Source organism: Hemitrygon akajei, chromosome 26, assembly GCF_048418815.1.
Source record: "Hemitrygon akajei chromosome 26, sHemAka1.3, whole genome shotgun sequence".
NCBI lineage: Eukaryota > Metazoa > Chordata > Chondrichthyes > Myliobatiformes > Dasyatidae > Hemitrygon > Hemitrygon akajei.
Genome location: NC_133149.1, coordinates 43,103,097 through 43,123,948, shown reverse-complemented (window position 1 = coordinate 43,123,948; position 20,852 = coordinate 43,103,097). Strand labels below are relative to the sequence as shown.

At 39.8% G+C, this 20,852-nt stretch overlaps 2 protein-coding genes across 11 annotated transcripts in view; one reads left to right on the top strand and one right to left on the bottom strand.

Moving 5' to 3' along the window:
* The window catches only part of LOC140716930 (centrosomal protein of 164 kDa-like), a 265,508-nt gene extending 249,012 nt beyond the window's left edge, over window positions 1-16,496 (bottom strand). For 2 of the 7 annotated variants that reach the window (XM_073030054.1, XM_073030059.1), the window contains exon 1: window positions 16,284-16,495. The gene's annotated coding sequence lies outside the window, so the exon portion shown is untranslated. Of the gene's footprint in view, window positions 1-8,213; window positions 8,238-13,102; window positions 13,166-16,283 lie in introns of those variants that run through there. The other 5 variants (XM_073030055.1, XR_012096388.1, XM_073030060.1 and 2 more) reach the window with 5 other exon arrangements.
* bace1 (beta-secretase 1) overlaps window positions 15,976-20,852 on the top strand; it is a 180,112-nt gene continuing 175,235 nt past the window's right edge. For 2 of the 4 annotated variants that reach the window (XM_073030065.1, XM_073030063.1), the window contains exon 1: window positions 16,959-17,669. In XM_073030065.1, coding sequence (XP_072886166.1) covers window positions 17,418-17,669 — 252 coding nt within the window. In that variant the 5' untranslated portion in view covers window positions 16,959-17,417. Of the gene's footprint in view, window positions 16,020-16,957; window positions 17,670-20,852 lie in introns of those variants that run through there. The other 2 variants (XM_073030064.1, XM_073030067.1) reach the window with 2 other exon arrangements.

Sequence of the window (20,852 nt, the reverse complement as noted above, 5' to 3'; positions counted from 1 at the left end):
TTCAATAGGCCTTGATCAATCAGGACACTGAGCTTAGAAGCTGAGACATTATCTTGCAGTTGCACAAGCTTTTGGCAACGCTGCACTTGTGTTAATTTTAGTCACCATGCTATGAGAAAATATTATTAAACTGGAAAGAGGGCAGAAGAATTTACAAGGAAGTTGCCAGGGCTCAAGTTATAGGAAGTGGCTGGACAGGCTAAGATTTTTTCCTTGGAGCATAGAAGTCTGAGAGGTGATCTTATAGAAGTGTATAAAATCATGAGGAGTATAATGCAGTCTTTTGCCAGAGTGGGCAATTCAAAAACTAGAGGGCATAGGTTTAAGATGAAAGGAGAAAAACTTCTTTTTCTTTCACAAGGAGTGGTATGACAGTTGGACAAGTACATGGATAGGCACAGTTTTGAAGAACATGAACTAAACATGGGTAAATGGGGCTACTTGGATCAGCATTTTGGTGAGCATGGACCAGTTGGGCTGAAGGACCCTTTTCCATGCTGAACAACTATTCCAGAAAATCTGCTAGCCTGGCAAAATCAAAATCCTAAACACGCTAGAATATTAGAGATGTTGCTATAAAATACAACAGATGTTTGGACAGATTACATAGCTTTACTCAACTCCAGTTGACATTGGGTTTGGATTTGGAGTGGTCGCGACCACCGCTTGCATTTCATACAGTCATGTATTTGGGTAAATATCTTCAGACAGCTTTGTTAATGATCCTACATACACAGAGAATTGCATACTTCTAGATGTTAAAGCTAGATAAAATAAAATTAGGAGCAGGAGTTAACCATGATGTCATAAATGTTTAACATTCAATAAGAACACGTTTCATCACATTGGAATTGGTTTATTGGTTCACATACGTCAAGATATTGTGGTGAGCATTCGATTCACGATGACAGATGAGAAGCTTGTTTCTCTCAACTGCCGTCTTTATTGCGACAAACACAAAAAAAATAGACTAGCCACTATGACCCGGGGAGCAAACCCAGTCACATACACCCTGGTTACAGTCAGGGTGACCTACAAACACACATGCAAGTAACTGCATAACCCAAGCTAAAATGTAACAATAAATGAACTTGAACATCCCACCATAATCCCACAAAAACATTTTAAAACAATACAGTATATAGCTGGCCACTAGGAATGCTGGGGATGGCTGTTGCTACACCCCGCCTCCTGAAGCACCATAATATAACGAAAAGCTTGCCTTGCATATTGTTCATATAGATCATACTATTACACAGTGCATTGAGGTAGTACAAGGTAAAACAATAAAGAATGTAGAATAAGGTGCAACTGTTACGGTATGCACCCATCAGACCAGCCTCCGAGACTTAGACGCTCCAATTCTCTGGAGTATGGATAATGTAGGGAGAAGACTCCAAGGTCTGCCAAATTGCCTCAGGAGCCACCCTCGGAGGGATGGTCGGGTGGGTGGGGGGGGGGGGGGGGGGGGGGGGGGAGGGGGTAGTTGCAACATCCAAGCCAGTCAAAGTTTCCACCATCCACTAGATCAGAACAGGTCTTCACCGTACAGAAATTTCTGGATTCACAAACTGTATGTGGTGATCGGCAGTTCCTTGCATCCTGCTGAAGGGTCCTGGCTCGAAACTTTGACTATACTCTTTTCCATAGATGCTGCCTAGCCTGCTGGGTCCCTCCAGCATTTTGTGTGTTTTCTTAGTAGACTGGGTAGGGTTTGGACCAGAGGAACAGCACTGGGTTCCAGAAAGGGACATCCTGGACCTGGCATTGATCCATAATTACCCCGTTACCCTGGGCCAACGGGAGTTGGCTATAGGGAAGGGGGGGGCCTGTTAAGAGTACGCACCCAACTGTGCCAACCTCTGGAGTTTAGATGCTCTGATTTTCCAGAGTATGAATAGCTTGCGCAGTCCCTTTAAAGATTCTGGCTTGCTCCTCTAATTGGCAGCCACGTTTTGGCACCAAGATTTGGATAATTAAAGAGCACCTGAACTCTGGTTCGGTGCTCAATCGTCAGCTCAACTTGGGTCATTACCACTCTTGCTGATGCCTCTCATCATAGTAACAGCTACAGACAAAGTGCAATGCAGGTAAAAAATGAGGTGCAAGATCATAATGAGGTAGATTATGAGGTCAAGAGTACATCTTATTCTACTACAGAACCAACCAAGAACTCTTATAACAGTGTGGTAGAAGCCGTCCTTTAATCTGTTTTGTGATTTCAAACTTTTGTAACTTATGCCCAATGGGACACAGAGAAGGGAGAAAGCCCGATGTAGATGAAGTCCTTGGTTATGCTGTCTGCCTAAATGAACAAACAAGTATAGACCTAATACATGGAGGGGAGGCTGGGTCTGTGAAGTGTTCGGCTGCATCCATAACTCTGCAGTTTCTTGCGATCATGTGCAGAACAATTTCCATACCAAGTTGTCATATATCCAGATGCTTTCTAGGAGGCATCAAGAACAAGTGGTAAATATGCAAATTTTTTTAGCCTTCTGAGGAAGTAGTGATGAGCTTTCTTGGCCATGATATCTACGGTACATGGTTAGACTAGGACAGGCTATTGATGCTGCTCACTCCTAGGAACCCGAAATTCTCAAACTCAACAGTTAATGTAAACAAGAGCATGTACACTCGCCTCTTCTGTAGTTAATGACAAGTATTTTTTGTTTTACAGACATTGGGGGGGGGGGGGGGGCCGGAAAGGCTGTTGTCATGACACCATGAGCTTTCTATCTCCTTCCTGTATGCCAACAACTCAGTTATTTGAGAGCATCAGGAAGGGTGAAATTTTGAAGGCAGACAATTTTAAGAAATCTCCATTATCACTGCTAGACAAAGATATCTTGAGGCTGAAGAAAGCCAAGTACCTAACATGCTCATTGCTGTAACAATTTAAAACATGCAAATAAACTATTAGAGGGCACGTGCATAAGATGAGAGAAAAAGTTTAAAGGAAATCTGAAGGGGAATCTCCCCCCCCCCCCCCCCCCACACAGTGATTAGATAGGCTGTTTCAGATTCCAATGAAGTGACAGAGACAGGTACTCTCACAGAGTTAAGCATTTGGACAAGCAATTGAATCACTACAGCATAGAAGGATAGAAACCAAATGTGGTTAAATGAAACAAATGTAGGAAAATACAATGGTAGGTACGGAAATGGTGGCCAAAGGGTCTGTTTCCTGCACGACTCCATGATGATCTGTTTGATGATAAAATGTAAAATGCTGATCATTAGGCTGTGTGGTAATACATACAAGAAGCTGTGTGGGGATGTCTATCTGGATATATTAAGAAAATTATTAAGTGAGTAAAGTATCGAGTTGGTGCTGGTCTCTATAATTCAGAACAGTCTCCAATCTGCCTGTAATCCCTTTGGCTAACTGTTCAAAGACCTGGATCTCTAACCCAACGATAAGCTTCTGGCAAACTGAGAATGCTTCAGACACATGGATAACCTTAAGTAGGCATCTCAGACAACCTACCACAAATGCTAGCTTCACAAAATTCAAGTCCACTGAGAGAATAAATTAACATCCACAACATTGAGGCTCTGCTTAGGCTCAACTAGCTTCTGATGGTAGATGTGAATTATATCATCCACATGTCTGACACTAGACTCTTGAAACAATCCCTTTATTCAATGCTCCATGTCAAGACATTTCCAAGAAGACACAGGCTCTTGGAAAAATACTTATGAAGCAGGAATTTCATTAGTTCTCAAGTGAAAGAAGCAGCATCTCAGTATAGACTGAGCACTCCAGTCCTCTCTGCAAGGGGAGTAGATGGAAACTAAGTATGAACAGCAATAAGAAGTATTTCTTCCCAAACAACCCACCTATGCAGCACCACCTGAACCCTGGGGATTCCACACTCATCAGTCTCTCAAAACCCACAGAGCTCAACTGAAAGCAAGTCAATTTGAAAGAACATCACAAACACCGTTTCGAAATGAATGCAACACTTTTGATGTAGATGCAGTACATCTTTCTGACCACACAGAGGTGACAAACTACAACAGTAATGATGGAAAGCACTGCACTCTCGGTTTCTGCCAGCATTTCCCATTCTCGTATGCTGGCAGAACAAATATCAATCCAATCTGATGCAGTTAACTGTCCCAGTTTCAATTAACCCATCAGTCTGGTCAGCATTATAGCCTTTCATATTTTGGAACACTTAGGCATGGGTGGTGTTGCTAAACTTTCAGTATGAACCATTTAATTTAAATTAGTTAAACATTAAAGGGTCAGATTTTATAGCATTACACATAAAAAAATGACCAAGCTCTGAGGAACCAATAGACTTTTAAATTAACCCTTAAAACATGAGTTTAAAGAGATGCTGGTGGATCCACATACTGAGACACTGGCAGAATGGACTTCCTACTGATAAGATTGCACGATAAATTACATTTATTTAAATCTTACTATTTATTTTCTCCATTGAGCTTGTGGCCTGACTGATCACAACGTTCACCAATCCACACAGTAACAGTCCATGAAGTCTAGGTCTATACTCCCAAACTTTTGGAACTTTAATTACCAAATATTTGCCAAAGCAAAGCCTGTTCTGTGACCTTCAAAATACTGAAAAAAACCTGAATATTTCCCATAAAGACACTTTTGCACAATCACAGCCAAAGCATCAAATAGAATGACAGACTAACCCATTAACACAGAAATACAAAAAGAAATCATTTCTCAGAACTACAGCATATAGTAGACAAAGTTGGTACAATTAAATTATGAAGTGTGTAATTTTTGCATGATGAAGAGCTCAGAATAAACTTTTATAAATTGTAAGGTAATTATGAAAATAACTAATTTCTTGTATCATTGGATCAGATTCTCTGGGTGACCACTGATACAACTGGCAATCAAAATCACCAAGTTAAAAATTGCTGTACATATGAGCAATATTTCAAGTTAATTGAACAGTGTATTAAAGAAAACAATTGATTAGTACTTGTCAAGATTTTTATAAGTATAATGAACAATTAAATGCTTGTGATGTTCCCTACTTTATATGCCTTAACCAGTGTGAACCAAATGGGGGGGGGGGGGGTGATAGGGAAGGGGTCTCTTACCTCCAGTGAAACAAAAGGCTGAGAACTTCCTCATTGATGGCACAGACAGTCAAAAAGCCTTCCAAAAGGCATGGCTACTCTAGTTCGTATCTACAGTTCTTTGGTTTCTTTGAAAGATGCAATACCTGAGCAAGTTTAATTATTAATGTCACTGCTTCAGAGGGTGCAAGAGTAAATTGCGAAAACAGATACTTCCTGTGAGAAAAGATTTAAAGCTGTAATATCCAGCATTCCCAAAATCTTCCAAGTCATAATCAAAACAAACTTATAATGCAGCAAGGCTGTCTACACTCACTCAAGGCAGTCTCAAATATAGAATAGAAAAGAATTGCAGGCATGCTTCTACCATTACTTGTGAGTTCAACTGCAGAGGGTGCAGTAGTTCTGCAGTTGGACCCGCACTCTCTTCCTACATACCATTTTTTGATTTTGTTTTTCACAGAATATGAATGGTGGTGGTAAGTTACATTTAACTGTCCTCAACAAGCTAATAAGATGATGTCTAAGAACCACTGCAGACTTTGTGATAAAGGAACTTGTACAGTGTTGCTCTATATGCACTTCTGAGAATACTGACTAGAGATTCTACAATGTTCTATTATGAAAGAATAGGAACCTACACTCAGTGTCCAAATTATTAGGTACACTTGAATAGTAATGCAAATATCTGATCAGGCAATTATGTGGCAGCAACTCAATGCATAAAAGCATGCAGACATGATCAAGAGTTTCAGTTGTTGTACAGACCCAACATCAGAATAGGGAAGAAATGTGATCCAAGTGACTCTGACCGTGGAATGATTGTTGATGCCAGATGGGGTGATTTGACTATCTCAGAAAATGCTAATTTCCTAGGATTTTCAAGCATAGCAGTCTGTAGAGTTTACAGAGAATGCTGTGAAAAACAAAAACAAACAATCCAGTGAGCAGCAGTTCTGTGGTTGAAAATACCTTGCTAATGAAAATAAGTAAGAGAATAGCAAGACTAGTTCAGTCTGACAGGAAGGCAAAAGCAACTGAAATAACCATGTTTTACAACAGTGGTGGCAGAAGAGCATCACTGAACTCAGATGTCAAACCTTGAAGCAGATGGGCTACAGTAGCAGAAGACAATGACCATATATGCTCAGTGGCCACTTTATTAAGTACAGGACATATCTAATAAAGTGGCCACTGAGTGTATATCCAAGTAAAGATAGTGTGTGGCTCAGAGGGAAATACACAAGCGGTGGTGTTAGTTCACATCAGATGTTGTTTTCTCTATACATGGTAGACAAGAGGTCTGAAAAGTGATGACTAAGGAATCTTTGAGTTGCTGCAGTGCATTCTGCAGATAGTGCACATTGCATCCAGGTGGAGGGAGTATTCAATTAGGGTATTGGATGGGATTCTGATCAAGAGGCAACACTGTCTTGGATAATGTGCACAAAGTATCTGCCTCACAAGAGTCTTGCATTAGCTTCAGTTCGTGCAGCACTGTAAAATGTTTGTTACAACATACCAGCTGAAAAAGGAAGCAAAAACTAAAGGCCTACATTTCATTAAAATCAGAAATACTTACATACTTCTCCTCAAGGAACTTGATATCAGTTGCCTATATCTGACACTATATATAGTTGCCCCTTTCTTTTCCCCCTGACTATATCAACAAAACCTCCTCAAAACCAAGGCTCCCTAATCTTGCCAGTCTTACCCTTCATTCTAAGGTAACATGTTGGCTATAAATTCTTTTCATTTTTTTTTGAAAGATTCCCCACTTGCCAGACTTGCAAACAGCTTCTCCCTATCGGTCCCATCAGTTCTACTTCCAATTTAGCGTAACGCAATTGGTGGGCACAATATGATCTCTCTACAACAGAGAAACACAATGAAGGTTGAATGCTGTGGAAATATATTTGAAACTTTGATATTTGTGCATTTACTCTTGTAATGTGACAAAATGGAACTTATATAATCCTAAAATGCTTTGCCATGAGCCAAGTGTGTACGTATCCAAATATGCGATAATATAGACAAAAATAAAAACAAACTTTGTAAGCTGTAAATCAGAAGCAGCCTCCATGCATGAGAAGTGGAGACGTTTCTTATTGCGAACAACAAACATGTCTTTGAACAGATCCACTGTTTACTTTTGGTTCTTTGTTACAAGACCTAGTGAAAGGTACATGACAATGTCTACCTTGCAAAGCACATGTCTGTTTCAGTCCACAAGGGCGATGCTGAACTTGCAACAGTCCACCCCACTCATTCTCACTGGTTTTTATTTATTTCTGGCTCAAGGAGCAGCATCTCATCTTCTAACCAGAAATGTTACAACCAACAGGACTCACTGATTCAATTAATCAGCCTTTGAACTTCTAATGAAAGATCATCAACTTTATATGTTTCTTATGCTTCTCAAATGCTGCCTGATTGGTTGAGTGTTTCCAACATTTTCTGTTTTCATTTCAGATTTCAAGCATCTATAGTTTGTTTGTATTTGCTTTCCAACTGGTATATTCTAATAATTTTATGCTGAGATTTGTGAATGCAGCCAAAACATTAATTTAGTAAAATATGATTGCAATAGAACACAAGATTCTTAGATCACAAGTACTAGTGCTTATTTAAATCCAATTTTTAAAATGTATCCGGAGTATATTAGGTTGTCAAAGGTTCAAATACAATTATCTTTATATACACAGTTCGGCTGCCAACACATTCAGGTGATTTCAATATGGTCATACATTGTATGTGTGTGACCTAAATTCCTCCTAATTGGAAGTTCTGTGTCATTACTCTCTCCTGGGAGGGTGGCAGCACTTTAATTTGCGTCACTCAACGAAGGATTGGGGGCAAATTCAAAGTGTGCAGATAACAAAAAACTGAGGAATGACAAGCCTAAGAGATGTAGTTTAAAAGAGCAGCTATCTCATAGGTGAATTTGAATCTTACCTTAGTAAAATATAGGAGTCAATATAAAATTAATGATATAATTTTAAACCAAACGACTGAGACCCAAGAAAACTAAAATGCACTTAAATTTTAAAAATAGCAGAAACTTGCAAAGCTGTTGAAAGAGCTCATGAATTACCCTGCAACCATCAGACTCTTGCACCGGCGTGAATAACTTCACTCACCTCAATGCAGAACTGATTCCATAATCTACATGCTTTCAAAGGTCTCTACAACTCAAGTTCTTGGGGTTTTTTTTGCACATTGGTTGTTTGTCAGTTCTTGTTATGATTTTTTTTTAAATATACAGATTCTATTGTATTTCATTATTTTCCTGTAGATACCTGCAAGAAAATGAATTTCAAGGTAATACATTGTGACAAAAATGTACTTTGATAATACATTTACTTTGACCTTGTATTCCTTGATTTAAATAAACTATTGAAAGAAATATTCTCAGTGGCCACTTTATTAGGTAGAAGAGTGGAAGCTGGTGTGGTCTTCTACTGCTGTAGCCCACCCACTTCAAGGCTTGATGTGTTGTGCATTCAGAGATGCTCTTCTACATACCAGTGTGGTTATTTGAGTTATTGTCACTTTCCTGTCAGCTTCAGTCAGTCTGGCCATTCTCCCCTGACCTCTCTCATTAACAAGGTGTTTTCACCCACAGAACTGCTGCTCACTGAATAATCCACTCCACCCTCTCCCCGCACCGTTCTCTGTAAACTCTAGAGACTGTTGTGTGAAAAAATCCCAGGTGGTCAGCAGTTTGAGATACTCAAAACACCCTGTCTGACACCAAAAATCATTCCACGGTCAAGGTCACTCAGATCACATTCCTTCCCCATTCTGATGTTTGGTATGAACAACAGAACCTCTTGACCGTGTCTGCATGCTTTTATGTATTGAGTTGCTTCCACATGATTGGCTGATCAGATATTTGCATTAACGAGATCATTGAGACAGAGGCATAGAACACTGCAGCACAGAAGCAGGCCCTTGAGCCAACCTAGTCCATACCGAATTATTAATCTGCCAAGTCCCATCGACCTGTACCCAGACTGTAGTCCTCCATACCCTTTCATCCATGTACCTATCTAAGTTTCTCTTAAATGTTGAAACTGAACCTGTATTCACCATTTCCGTTGGCAGCTTGTTCCACACTTACACCTTCTGAGTGAAGAAGTTCCCCCTTATGTTCCCCTTAAACATTTCACCTTTCACCCTTAACCTCTAATTCTAATTTCACTCAACCTGAGTGAAGAAAGCCTGCTTGCATTTACCCTACCTATTCCCCCTCAATCTTGTACACCTCTATGATCTAGGGAATAAAGTCTTAACCTATTTAAATATTCCCTACAACTCAGGTCAAGTCCTGGCAGCATTCTTGGAAATTTTCTCTGAACTCTTTCAATTTTATTATGATCTCTCCTGTAGGTAGAGGACCAGAACTACATACAATACTCCAAATCTGGCCTCACCAATGTCTTAAAAACTTGAACACAGCATTCCAACTCCTGTACTCAATACTTCGATTTGTACAGATGTACCTAATAAAATGCAGTGAGGCCCCATGTGCCACCTAGGCACTAAGGGTTCAGACGACAAGACGACGACCTAATAAAATGACCAGTGAATGTACAGTTACGAAAAAAGGTTTGTGAACCCTTTGCAATTACCTGATTTTCTGCATTAATTACACATAAAAAGTGGTCTGATCTTCATTTAAGTCACAATAATAGACAAACACCATCTGCCTAAACTAATACACACAAACAATTGCACTTTTCATGTCTTTATTGAATACATTATTTAATCAATCCCAATCCAGGCTGAAAAAAGTATGTGAACCCTTGTACTTAATAACTGATAGAACTTCCTTTAACAACAATAACCTCCACCAAACGTTTCCTGTAGCTGCTGATCAGACTTGCAGGATGGCGAGGAGGAATTTTAGACCAAAACTGTTTCAGTTCATCAATATTTCTGAGATACTTTGCATGAACAGCCCTCTTCAGGTCATGCTACAACATCTCAATTGGGTTAAGGTCTGGACTCCGACTTGGCCACTCCAAAATATGAATTTTCTTCTTTTTAAACCATTCTGTTGTTGATTTACTCTTGTGTTTGGGATCATTGACTTGTTACATCATCCAACTTCTATTAAGTTTCAGGTGACGGACCACTACCCTGACATTTGCCTGTAAAATGCCTTGATACAATTTTGAATAGCTGTTCCCTCAACCATTGCAAAGCTGTCCAGACCCCAAGGTAGCAAATCACCCCTAAACCATGATGCTCCTTTCACCATGTTTCACAGCTGGGGTGAGGTTTTGGTGTTGGTGTGCAGTGCCCTTTTTCCTCCAAACATAGCAATCTGCATTCCTGCCAAAAGTTCAACTTTCGTTTCATCTGTCCACAGAACATTGTCCCAGAAGTGTTGTAGAACATCCAGGTGGTCTTTTACAAACTTGAGATATATAGTAATGCTTTTCTTTTGAACAGCATTGACTTCCTCCCTGGTGTACTTCCATTAATACCATTCTTGTTCGGTGTTTTTCTTATAGTGGACACATGAACACACACTTTAGCAAGTTCTAGAGATTTCAGAATGTCTTTTGCTGTTATCCTCGATTTCTTTTTCATCTCTTTCAACATTGCATGTTGTGCCCTTGCTGTAATCTTTGCAGGATGTCCACTCCTCAGGAGAGTAGCAACAGTAGAGTTTCCTCCAATTTCTCTTACTGTGGACTGATGAACACTCAGATCTTTAGAAATGCTTTTGCAGCCTTTTCCAGTTTCAAACAGCTCTACAATTCTTCTCCCAAGGTCCTCTGAAAGTTGTTTTGATTGAGGCATGGTGCACATAAACAGATGTTTCTCCAGAAGAGCAGGCTCTGTCAGTAACCTGTTTTCAGTGTTGTTTTTAAATAGGGCAGGGCACCTCTCCAACCCAACCTAATCTCATTGATTGAAACAACTGACTCCAAACAACTTTTGCAGAAGGTATTACCCCAGGGGTCACACACTTTTTTGAACATAGACAGTGATTGTTTAAATGGTGTACCCAGTATTGACCAGAAGTACAATAGTTTGTGTGTAATTACCTTAGGTAGATTGTATTTGTTGATTATTGTGACTTAGATGAAGATAAGGCCACATTTCATGAGTAATTAATGCAGAAAACCAGATAACTGCAAAGGGTTCACAAACTTTTTCTGCAACTGTATATGCCTTTATACTAAACCTCTATAATATTTATATTAAGGAACGACACGCCTTTTTACAATTCTCAGATAGGCACCAAGTGTTATGAATGAAGAATAAAAATGAAGTAGGCACTTGTACGCAAGGCAGTCATCTGAGATCTGGACAAAGAAACTGAGTTTGGATAAGATGATAAAAAAGACTGCAGGTGCCAAAATCTGCAGCCAAAAACAATGCTGGAAGATCTCAGTGGGTCAAACAGCATCTGTAGAGGCAAAAGGTGTGAGTCAACTTTTCAAGTCACGATCCTGGATCAGGACTGAGGCAGAAGAAAGAACAGATTACCAGTAAACAGACGAGCAGCAGAAATTACAATAGGAGAATAATGAGAGAAACTCATTGAACTTTAAGGTGTTCTTCCAGCATTTTGTCATTTGTTTCAGAGTCCAGCATCTTGAGTCATCATACTACTGCTCTGCTGTGAATTCTCTTCAAGGCATGCCCACTTTGAAATGTTTGCTTATGGTATTAAACATGTCTTAGGGATAAAACAAGGCTTAAAAGTGGAAATATTCAGCAGGTGGACAGAGATAAACCTTCAGTCGAAGGAGTAACTTTTAGTGTTGATGAACTTCTATCCGAACTTGTCAAATTTAGAAAACTATGTATGTTTGAACTTTGAGAATTGAAAGGGGTGGCGTGAACAAAGGAACAGTGGTCCCAAGAGGAATTGTGCAAATAATGATGGTTTTAGCTTATCGAGGATGACAAAGGCTTGGAAATTACAAATCTAACTGGAAAATATGCAAATAAAAGATGAAATGAGGGCAGAGATGGAAGGAAATAATACTAGAACTGACACACAACACTGAAGTTGTCGTATATCTGAACTAAAAGAGTTCAAAGTAAATTTATTATCAAGTACATATACGTCACTATATACTACCTTGAGATTCATTTTCTTGCAGGCATTCACTGTAAATACAAAGAAACACAGTAGAATCAATGAAAAACCACACGACAAAGATGGACAACCAACCAATGTGCAAAAAATAACAAACTGTGCAAATACAAAAAAAAAGCATACCATAAATATCCAAGAGGTCAGGCAAAATCCACAGAGATAGAAATGATGAGCTGGCAATGCAGATTGACCTTTCATCAGAACTGGCTTTAACTTGGGTATTCTAAAGATTAGAAACTGTTCCCCACATTTACATTGGATTGTGTTCAAACAGTGTAACAGTGATATTATTTCAGATTTCCAGCATTCTGCAGGTACTTTTTGTTTCTGTTGACTAACTGATGCTGAATAGAAAAATATTGCAGCAATACGAGAAAACTGAGTTTTAATTTGATCTGGGTTAGGGTGGCTTCAACATTCATCAATTAAGTACTTCAAAGTTCAAAGCAAATTTATTATCAAAGTACATATACGTCACCATATACAATTCCGAGGATTCAATTTCTTGTGGATATTCCCAGTAAATACAAAAACATAATGGAATCAAAGAAAGACCACACACAACAGAACAAACATGCATCCAATGTACAAAAGACAACAAACTGTGCAAATACTGATACATATTGAGAACATGAGATGAAGAGTCCTTGAAAGTGAGACCATAGGTTGTGGGAATAGTTCAGTGATGGAGAGTGAAGTACATAACTGAAGATTGATTAATGGAAGAAATTTTCCTGCTGTAGTGTTTTGCCAAAACAGCTTCAGAAAGGAGTACAGATCCACTTTGAACATTGTAATGGATAAAACATCTTGGAAAATAATGTAAATGACCAATCAATACCATGAAATAACAGAAAATGCTAAAAATACTCAGCACATCTGTGAAAATGGCAGAATACTAACCTGCTGAGTACTTCCAGGATTTCCTGATTTTCGTTCTTCTTTCAAACATTTACAGCTTTTTTGCTTTTGAAAAAAAAGGATTGTTTCACTGAGGAAGGTGCTGCATGTTACAATAAAAAGTTCCAGAGGCCATAATCACACCTCATCCAAATTTTGCAACATTTTAGCCCAAGTAGTATCATGGTCATTAAAACAGAGTCATAGCATTATACAGAAACACAAGAGGCTGCAGATGCTGGAAACTTCAGCAACACCCAAAAAGCTGGAGGAAAACAGCAGATCAGGCAGCATGCTTATATCTTTCAGAATCTATTGGAATATTTGTGACCATAAGCTCATGTAGAACTCTTCCTCTTTATTCCCAATTCATGTCACATCCTATTCACCCAATACACTGATCTATTTTGCCTCCTGACTCAAGTTAACATTGCCCAACTGCATGTTCCTATATTTCATGGCCTTGCCCATTTCTACCCGCTTCTGCTCCAGGCTGACAACCTTCTAGGATAGTTTTGTGAAACCAATGTTAAGCCCTTCTGAATCATTATTTTCTACTGGCTAATCTTTCATTTGCTTAGACTCCAAGTCCATGCCCAACCACCTCTTCTCTTTATAGATGTTCCTTAAAGGAAAAATATTTGACTATGTGTTTGATTACTTCATCCAATGTTCCTAATATATTTTTGTCTAATGTAATCTCCCGTAAAACACCCCATGACACTTAATTACCGTAACTGACACAACTGTTAACAGCTCTTACATTGGTTTATTTTATTTTTTTTTTTACAGCAATTAGCGGAAAACTTTCATGAAGGGCAAATGGTACAGTCCTTCTATCCAGTCACCTCTTATAATCCAGAAAATGTATAAATTTTTAGATATATTTAAAAGTAATCACTGCAATTTTCTGTTAGTTATAACAAAGAATTCAACACCTGTCCCAATTAATATTTTGTTTACAGTTCTGCAGAAGCATTTGCCTAAATGTATAATTTCTGTGCATGTACTTGAGCCAAATAAAGCTAATCTTTCATCTTTAGTTAGTTGCTATTGCTCTGTGATGTCAGAGGCTTTGTTATATCATTCCATGCAAATAATAGGGTTACAACAAATCATGCCAGATTTTATATTTTCAATAAATGTTAGAAATAAATGCTAGCCATTGAAATCATCTTCTTAATAGGGATTAAGAAGCTATTGCAAGGGATTAAAACTAATTGGACCTGCACTCGTTGTCCGTCCCAGCAGCTCAGAACGCTGTTGAACTAGAGAACAATCACATCAATTGCTCAAAGTAAATTTATTATCAGAGTGTATGTGCTACCATATACTACCTTGAGATTCATTTTCTTGCAGACACTTACAGAAAAATAAATACAATAGAATTTTACAAAAAATCTATACATGAACAAAGAGTGACAAAACAAAAGACGAGAAACTGTGAAAATAAAAGTACTGAGAACACAAGTTGTGAAGAGTCCTTTAAAGTGAGCCTGTAAGTCGTAGATTCAGTTCATAGTAGATGTGACTGAAGTTATCCACACTGGTTTAGAAGCCTGACAATTGTAAAGGCATTAACTGTTCCTTAACACTGTGGTGTGGGACCTAATGAGAGTGACGAGAAGAGAGCATGGGCTGGATGGAGGGGGTCTTTGATGATGGATGCCTCACTTCATGTATATGTACTCAATGGTAGGGAGGGCTTTGCCTATACTGGTTGGATTGATGTCATTGAGAAGGTTTCACAGGCACGCAATTACCAATGCCGAATGAAAAGAGTGTATGATACATTTTCTAAAACAGTTAGGATTAAGACACATAACCTCAAATGCAATTTTCTCTAATTTTGATGACATTAATATATTGTTCAATGGCTGTTGCCTATTTCCCAGTAGCCAAATTGATATTATTCATAATTCTGAACAGCAAGCTGCAGAAGGCAAAAGCAGACAGTGGGGGGCAATGAAAAGGGGCCTACGGACGGCAAAAAAAAGACTGGAATGGTGGGGAGAAACAAAGGGAACATAGATGGAGAACTTGGCACGGGAAGGTTCAGAGTGGCAGGAAGATGGCTGGTGTGCAATGTGGAGCAGGACACGAGTGAATGACATAGGTATTTAAAATGTTAAGTAAAAAGATAGAGGTGTATGGCTGAGAACAGTTTTTGCAATGAAATAGTTGAATGGGACTGATCCAATGGCGATTTGATAACTGTGGCTGCAGAATGGGATGTAATTGGGATGCATAAGGATTTGACAATGGAGACTTTAGGGAATGGGAAAGAAGTATGGACGTTCAGATGTTAGTGAGATTTAACTGTTGCGCTTTGGAAAGTGAGGCTATTGAGGTATTCGAAGTTAGGAGGGTTAGCTGCTGGATGTTAAGTTGAGGGTATAAAGTTCCAGGGCGGTGGGGGTGGGGGGGTGGGGTTATACAATGAATACATGAATATGAATTAGTTGTTAGTTACTGGTGGTTCAAGCCTAGGGTGTTAAAACTGTTGAGGACAGGTTCTTACACATTAGAATGTAGTAATTAGCCGTCAGATTTTGGGGGACACAGTTATAGTTGAATACTGGAGGATTTAGCTGCAAGGTGTTAAGGCGTCCAACGTTGATGACTGTTGTGCATTCAGACAAATAGGCACAGTTATGAAGTGGGACTTTGCCTTTGTATGTTGCATTCAGCTATGGGGCATTTAAATGTTTAATGTTACAGCAGCAGTGGGAGGGGTTATCTGAGGGTATAAATGGGATCGATTGAACTATGGGCATCAGGGGGAAAGTATTAAGTTGTGGATGTCAATAGGGTCTGTTAAACTCCAAGGTGACAAGTGACTGTAGATGACGGAGGAAGGGGAGGTCCAACTGTGGACTGTTAATCGGTGGATGTCAGGGCTACATCTTGTGGATGTTTGGTGAGAGGGGGAGTCGTCGGCTGGAGCTGGGGTAGGAGAAGGGCCGGGGGGATTGCCGGGGGGGGGGGGGGGGAAGGAGGATGGCTAGGACTGGGGAAGAGAAGATCCGGTGTGGAGTTGGGCTGGCGGTTGAGGAAAGAGGACTGGGGGGTCGGGGAGGGAAGAGCGGCCTGCGAGCTAACGCGTGAGGCGACCCGACCCGACCCGACCGCAGCTCCCACAATCACCACAGCGGTAACATAGCAACAGGGTGTCGCCGCTTACCTGAGGCACATTTCAGCGAGGGCTGGTCAGTCGTGGCTACGCACTGTTGATGGGCTCCACGTCCCCTGTAAGCGGTGACCACCGCCAGCCCCACCACAGGCTGTCTTCTTAACAGAACAGCGGTGAAACGTACAACAAAAATTTAAAAAAACCTGTTTCCGGTGCTGCAGTTCAAACCCGAATACGCCTGAGACTAAACTCGTACTTCCATTTGGTAAAACCGTTTGTCATTAGTTCTATTCTGTACTCTGTATGGTTTATAGAGCTGTCAATAAAACGATGAGTAAGGTCCCGCCTCACTTTGGTCGATCAGCGCCATGGCAACAAGTGCGCAAGCGCATTGTTTAGCGACGCCTGCTGGGTGTTGTAGTTTACCCTGGATATCGGCTGTAAAGATGGGGTGGATGCAAAGGAAGGTACAGAGGGATTTGAGTGGACGAGGCAGAAACGTCCCAACAGTCTGATTGCAAGCAAACCTTTCATGTGCAGAAAGGAGGTTAGCAAGCATTTATTTGGAGGAATTTATCAGCTTGCACGCTTCAGTGTAGTTGTGAATTGAATCATTTGCACCCTGTATGGGATTGCAAGGAGCGTTGAGAACCAGGAGGAGGCACTGGGTCACACAGAAGTGAGTCAATGGTTAGAGCAATAAAATGTGAAACTACAAGACCCAGGGAGCTTGATGAGCTTTGCTCCCCCTTCTTTTCCCAGCGTCATTCCTGCATTTAATTGCATCCACACTAGTTCTTCCGCTGAAGTGGGGAGACTGTATAAGCTTCACTGTTGCTGTCTCAACCCATCCCCGTTTATTCTATCCAACTCCGAACCACCACCTAAAATAACGGAATAATGCAAAACAATGGCATTTGCTGTTGCCTGCCTGACTGCTTACGAAGATCTTTGAATGTAAATGTGTAATTACATCTTACCCTTTGCCTTTAAAAAATGCCTTTTATTCAAAATAAATCCATCAATGAAGCACCCGACGCTGCGCGTTTGGCTTTCTTCTAAATCTCTTAATGTAGAGCGAGAGGAGGTTGAATAATTTTTTTTGGAAGCAACTGCTGTGGAATTGCACTTGCTTTTCTCGAAAGAGAGAAAGAAGGAGAGGGAGATCACGAAAGAGTTGTCGAAATGAAATTTTGTCCCGTTTCTCGTTTTTCGTTGTTGGTTTGCTCTTTGAGTGCATGGCTGCTTTGCTATGGAGAGCCGTCTGGAATCAGGGTCCCTCTGAAAAATGACATCGGGATCTCCAGCAGGATGCCCAGAGCTGCTGAAACTGATCGGAGACAAAGTATCAATTTTATGGAAATGATTGATAACCTAAGAGGGAAATCCGGGCAAGGGTATTATGTGGAGATGACGATCGGAACACCTCCTCAGAAGGTAAGATTGGAGATTCTTTTAAGAATGTTCTCTGCAGTAAAATGTGTGTAACGATAATAGCAAGTTATCACAGTATCATTATATTGGATGTATATGAATGATAACGTATTAGTAGTAATTGTTATTTTAAGTCATTACAGTATTTTGGGACAGTATCTTTCCCTTTCTGTCTTTTGTTAATTATGCAGAATTTTATCTTTTGTTTTGATAGTAGTACATTTGGTTTCCACCTGCTTTTGATTTATTGGGAGTGCAAGTTCAATATTTTTCCAGAGTACCATGACATCAGTCTCACCAGAATATTTTTCTTGTAGTGTGACAAATGTTATGCATGGCCCTTTCCCTTTCCTAAAAAATATTTGTTTAAACAATAAGCTTTACAAAATACTTACTCATGTAAGTGAGTCCCTTGCACAGAAATGTTTCTATTTTAAAACTAACATTAAATTGACAAATAGATTTGGGGATAATTACACTACTGTACTGCCCGAAATCAATGTTTGTATTGAACTAACAATGTGCTAATTTACATTTGACTTCAATTGCTGGATAAATTCTGTAGTTGATTTTTTTGCAAATTAACATTAAATTAAAATAAATGCTGCCCCTGGATCAGTATATTGTAAAATCCAGAAAGTAAAACATACAGATATACACACAAACGAGAGATGGTCATCTATCTGCAAAGGGTGGTCTGATATCAATCCTAGGGTCCCAGTATAGGCCTCAGGGCTGCTTTACTGAGGAACCGATTTACGAAATCAGGCAGCATTCCCACTGCTGATTGTCATTCAGTCCCTTCTGATGGAGATTGGGAGCAGGTTCAGATTAGATTATGTTTCTGCCACAGTTTATTTCCATGCCCAGTTAGTATTAATTCCTAACTGGTTTGTATTTTCTTAATTGTTTTCAATATAAATTGCAATTAATAATTTCAACATGATAACTCCAAATTACATCAACACTGAGGTTATCAAGTCCTTATTTGTTAAATGAGAACCAATGTTCTCCATGAATTACATTAATCATGGTGACAATTCCTTTATAGGGGTCTACAACTTCGTCCATGTGATCAATGCAATGCCTGAATTACCCCTCCTGGATGTCAAACTTTTAGGGAGAAGTGGAAGTATTTCAATTCTACAACAAACCTCTTACACGCTGCTTGCAAGTGTAACGGTGGCTATCATGTTTAGTTGCTCCCTCATGTTCCTGGTCTCACTTTCTCCTCTGAATGCTCAAAGTTCTTCCAGAAATAAGAATGTTGCCAAACAAGTTTATTTTCTCTTTTTGGCTGAATAGTTCCTGTATCTCCAACAACTATTTTGTTTTGCTTAGATCCTGCTTTCCCACTTGCTACATTTCATTTACATCCTGAGAGGCGACGGATGGAATTTGTCACTTCCCTTCCTCCGGAGGGGAGCAAATGATAGGATACAGAGAGTGGGGTGGGAGAGATACATTATAGAATAATGAGAATTATAAAGATTAGCTTTATTTGCCACATGTACATCGAAGCATACAGTGAAATGCGCCATTTGTGTCAACTACCAACGCAGTCCGAATATATGCTGGTGGGCAGCCTGCAAGTGTCACCACACTTCCTGCGCCAATATAGCATGCCCACCACTTACCAAGCCTATCCCGTACATCTTTGGAATGTGTGAGGAAGCAGTGGGACCTGGAGGAAACCCATGCGATGAAAGGGAATACTATACAAAGTCTTTACAGACAGCGGTGGGATTTGAACCCCGATCAATGGTGCTGTAAAGCATATGGAGGAAGAGAATCTTTGAAGATAGTATGACAAGTGGATAAGGCAGTTCTGGAAGACCTGCCTTTATTAGCTTAGCAATGTATGTAAGAGCAAGAAGGTCATGTAGAACTGTGACGAACAGTAGATAGACTACAGCAAAAGAATCGTGCACAGCTCTGCTGACTACATTGCAGGAGAGATGGAAGAGGAGTAGAGAGCTTGCAGTAAAACATTACAAGAATGTTGCCAGCTGTGAGGCCTTCAGCTCAAGAAAAAGGCTGATTTATTGATGAAATTTATTAAAAGAGTATAAAATTGTAAGTTCAAAGTAAATTTTATTGTCAAAATACATATATGTCATCATATATAATCATGTGATTCATCTTCTTGTGGGCATACTCAGCTAATCTATAGAATAGTAACTATAACAGGATCAATGAAAGATCAAGCAGACTGCGGAAGACAGCAAACTGTGTAAATACAAATATGAATAAATAGCAATAAATAACGAGAACATAAGATAATGAGATAAAGATTGCTTGAAAGTGAGATCATTGGTTGTGGGAACATTTCAATGATGGTGCAAGTGAAGTTAAGTGTAGTTATCCCCTTTTATTCAAGAGCCTGAGGGTTGAGGGAAGATAATTGTTCTTGAATCTGGTGGAGCAAGTCCTGGGGCTCTTGTACCTTCTGCCTGATGGCAGCAGTGAGAAGAGAGTATGACCTGGGTGATGGATCTGATGATGGATGCTGCTTTCCTACAATAGTGTTTCACGTAGATAGATGTGCTCAATGGTTGGGAGGGCTTTACTTATAATGTACTGTGCTGAATCTAATGCTTTTTATAGGGTTTGGTGTTGCCCAGTTAAGGAAAAGAAGGGCTCAATTCCCTTTGCAAAGAAACCTCTATCTGGAGGACAGTGATTTTAAAAAATTCTCAAAATAATTAGATGAGATTAACTTTATTTGTCATGTGTACATTGAAATATTGAAAAGCATCATTTGCGTTAACAACCAACGCAGTCTGAGGATGTCCTGGGGGCAGCCCTCAAAGTGTTGCCATGCTTCCAGCGCCAAAATAGGATGCCTACATCATACTAGCCCAAAACTTTGGGAATGTGGGATGAAACTGGAGCATCCGGAGGAAACCCTCGTGGTCACAGGAAGAACATACAGACTTCTTACAAACAGTGGCAGAAATTCAACCCCAGTCACTGGCAATGTAAATTTGTGTGCTAAGGTAATGCGAATTCTTTTCCATCCAGAGGGTGGTGGACATCTGAAAGGACAAGAAAGGCAAAATTCCAGTTGCTCTTGTGTGCAGTTGAAGTGCAAGAGCTCTAAAGATAAAGGAAGCTGAATGGCTCCTTTCTGTGCAATGATTGTGAGTCTGTGTTCATGACAGGGTTTCCCTGGATAGCTTTCTT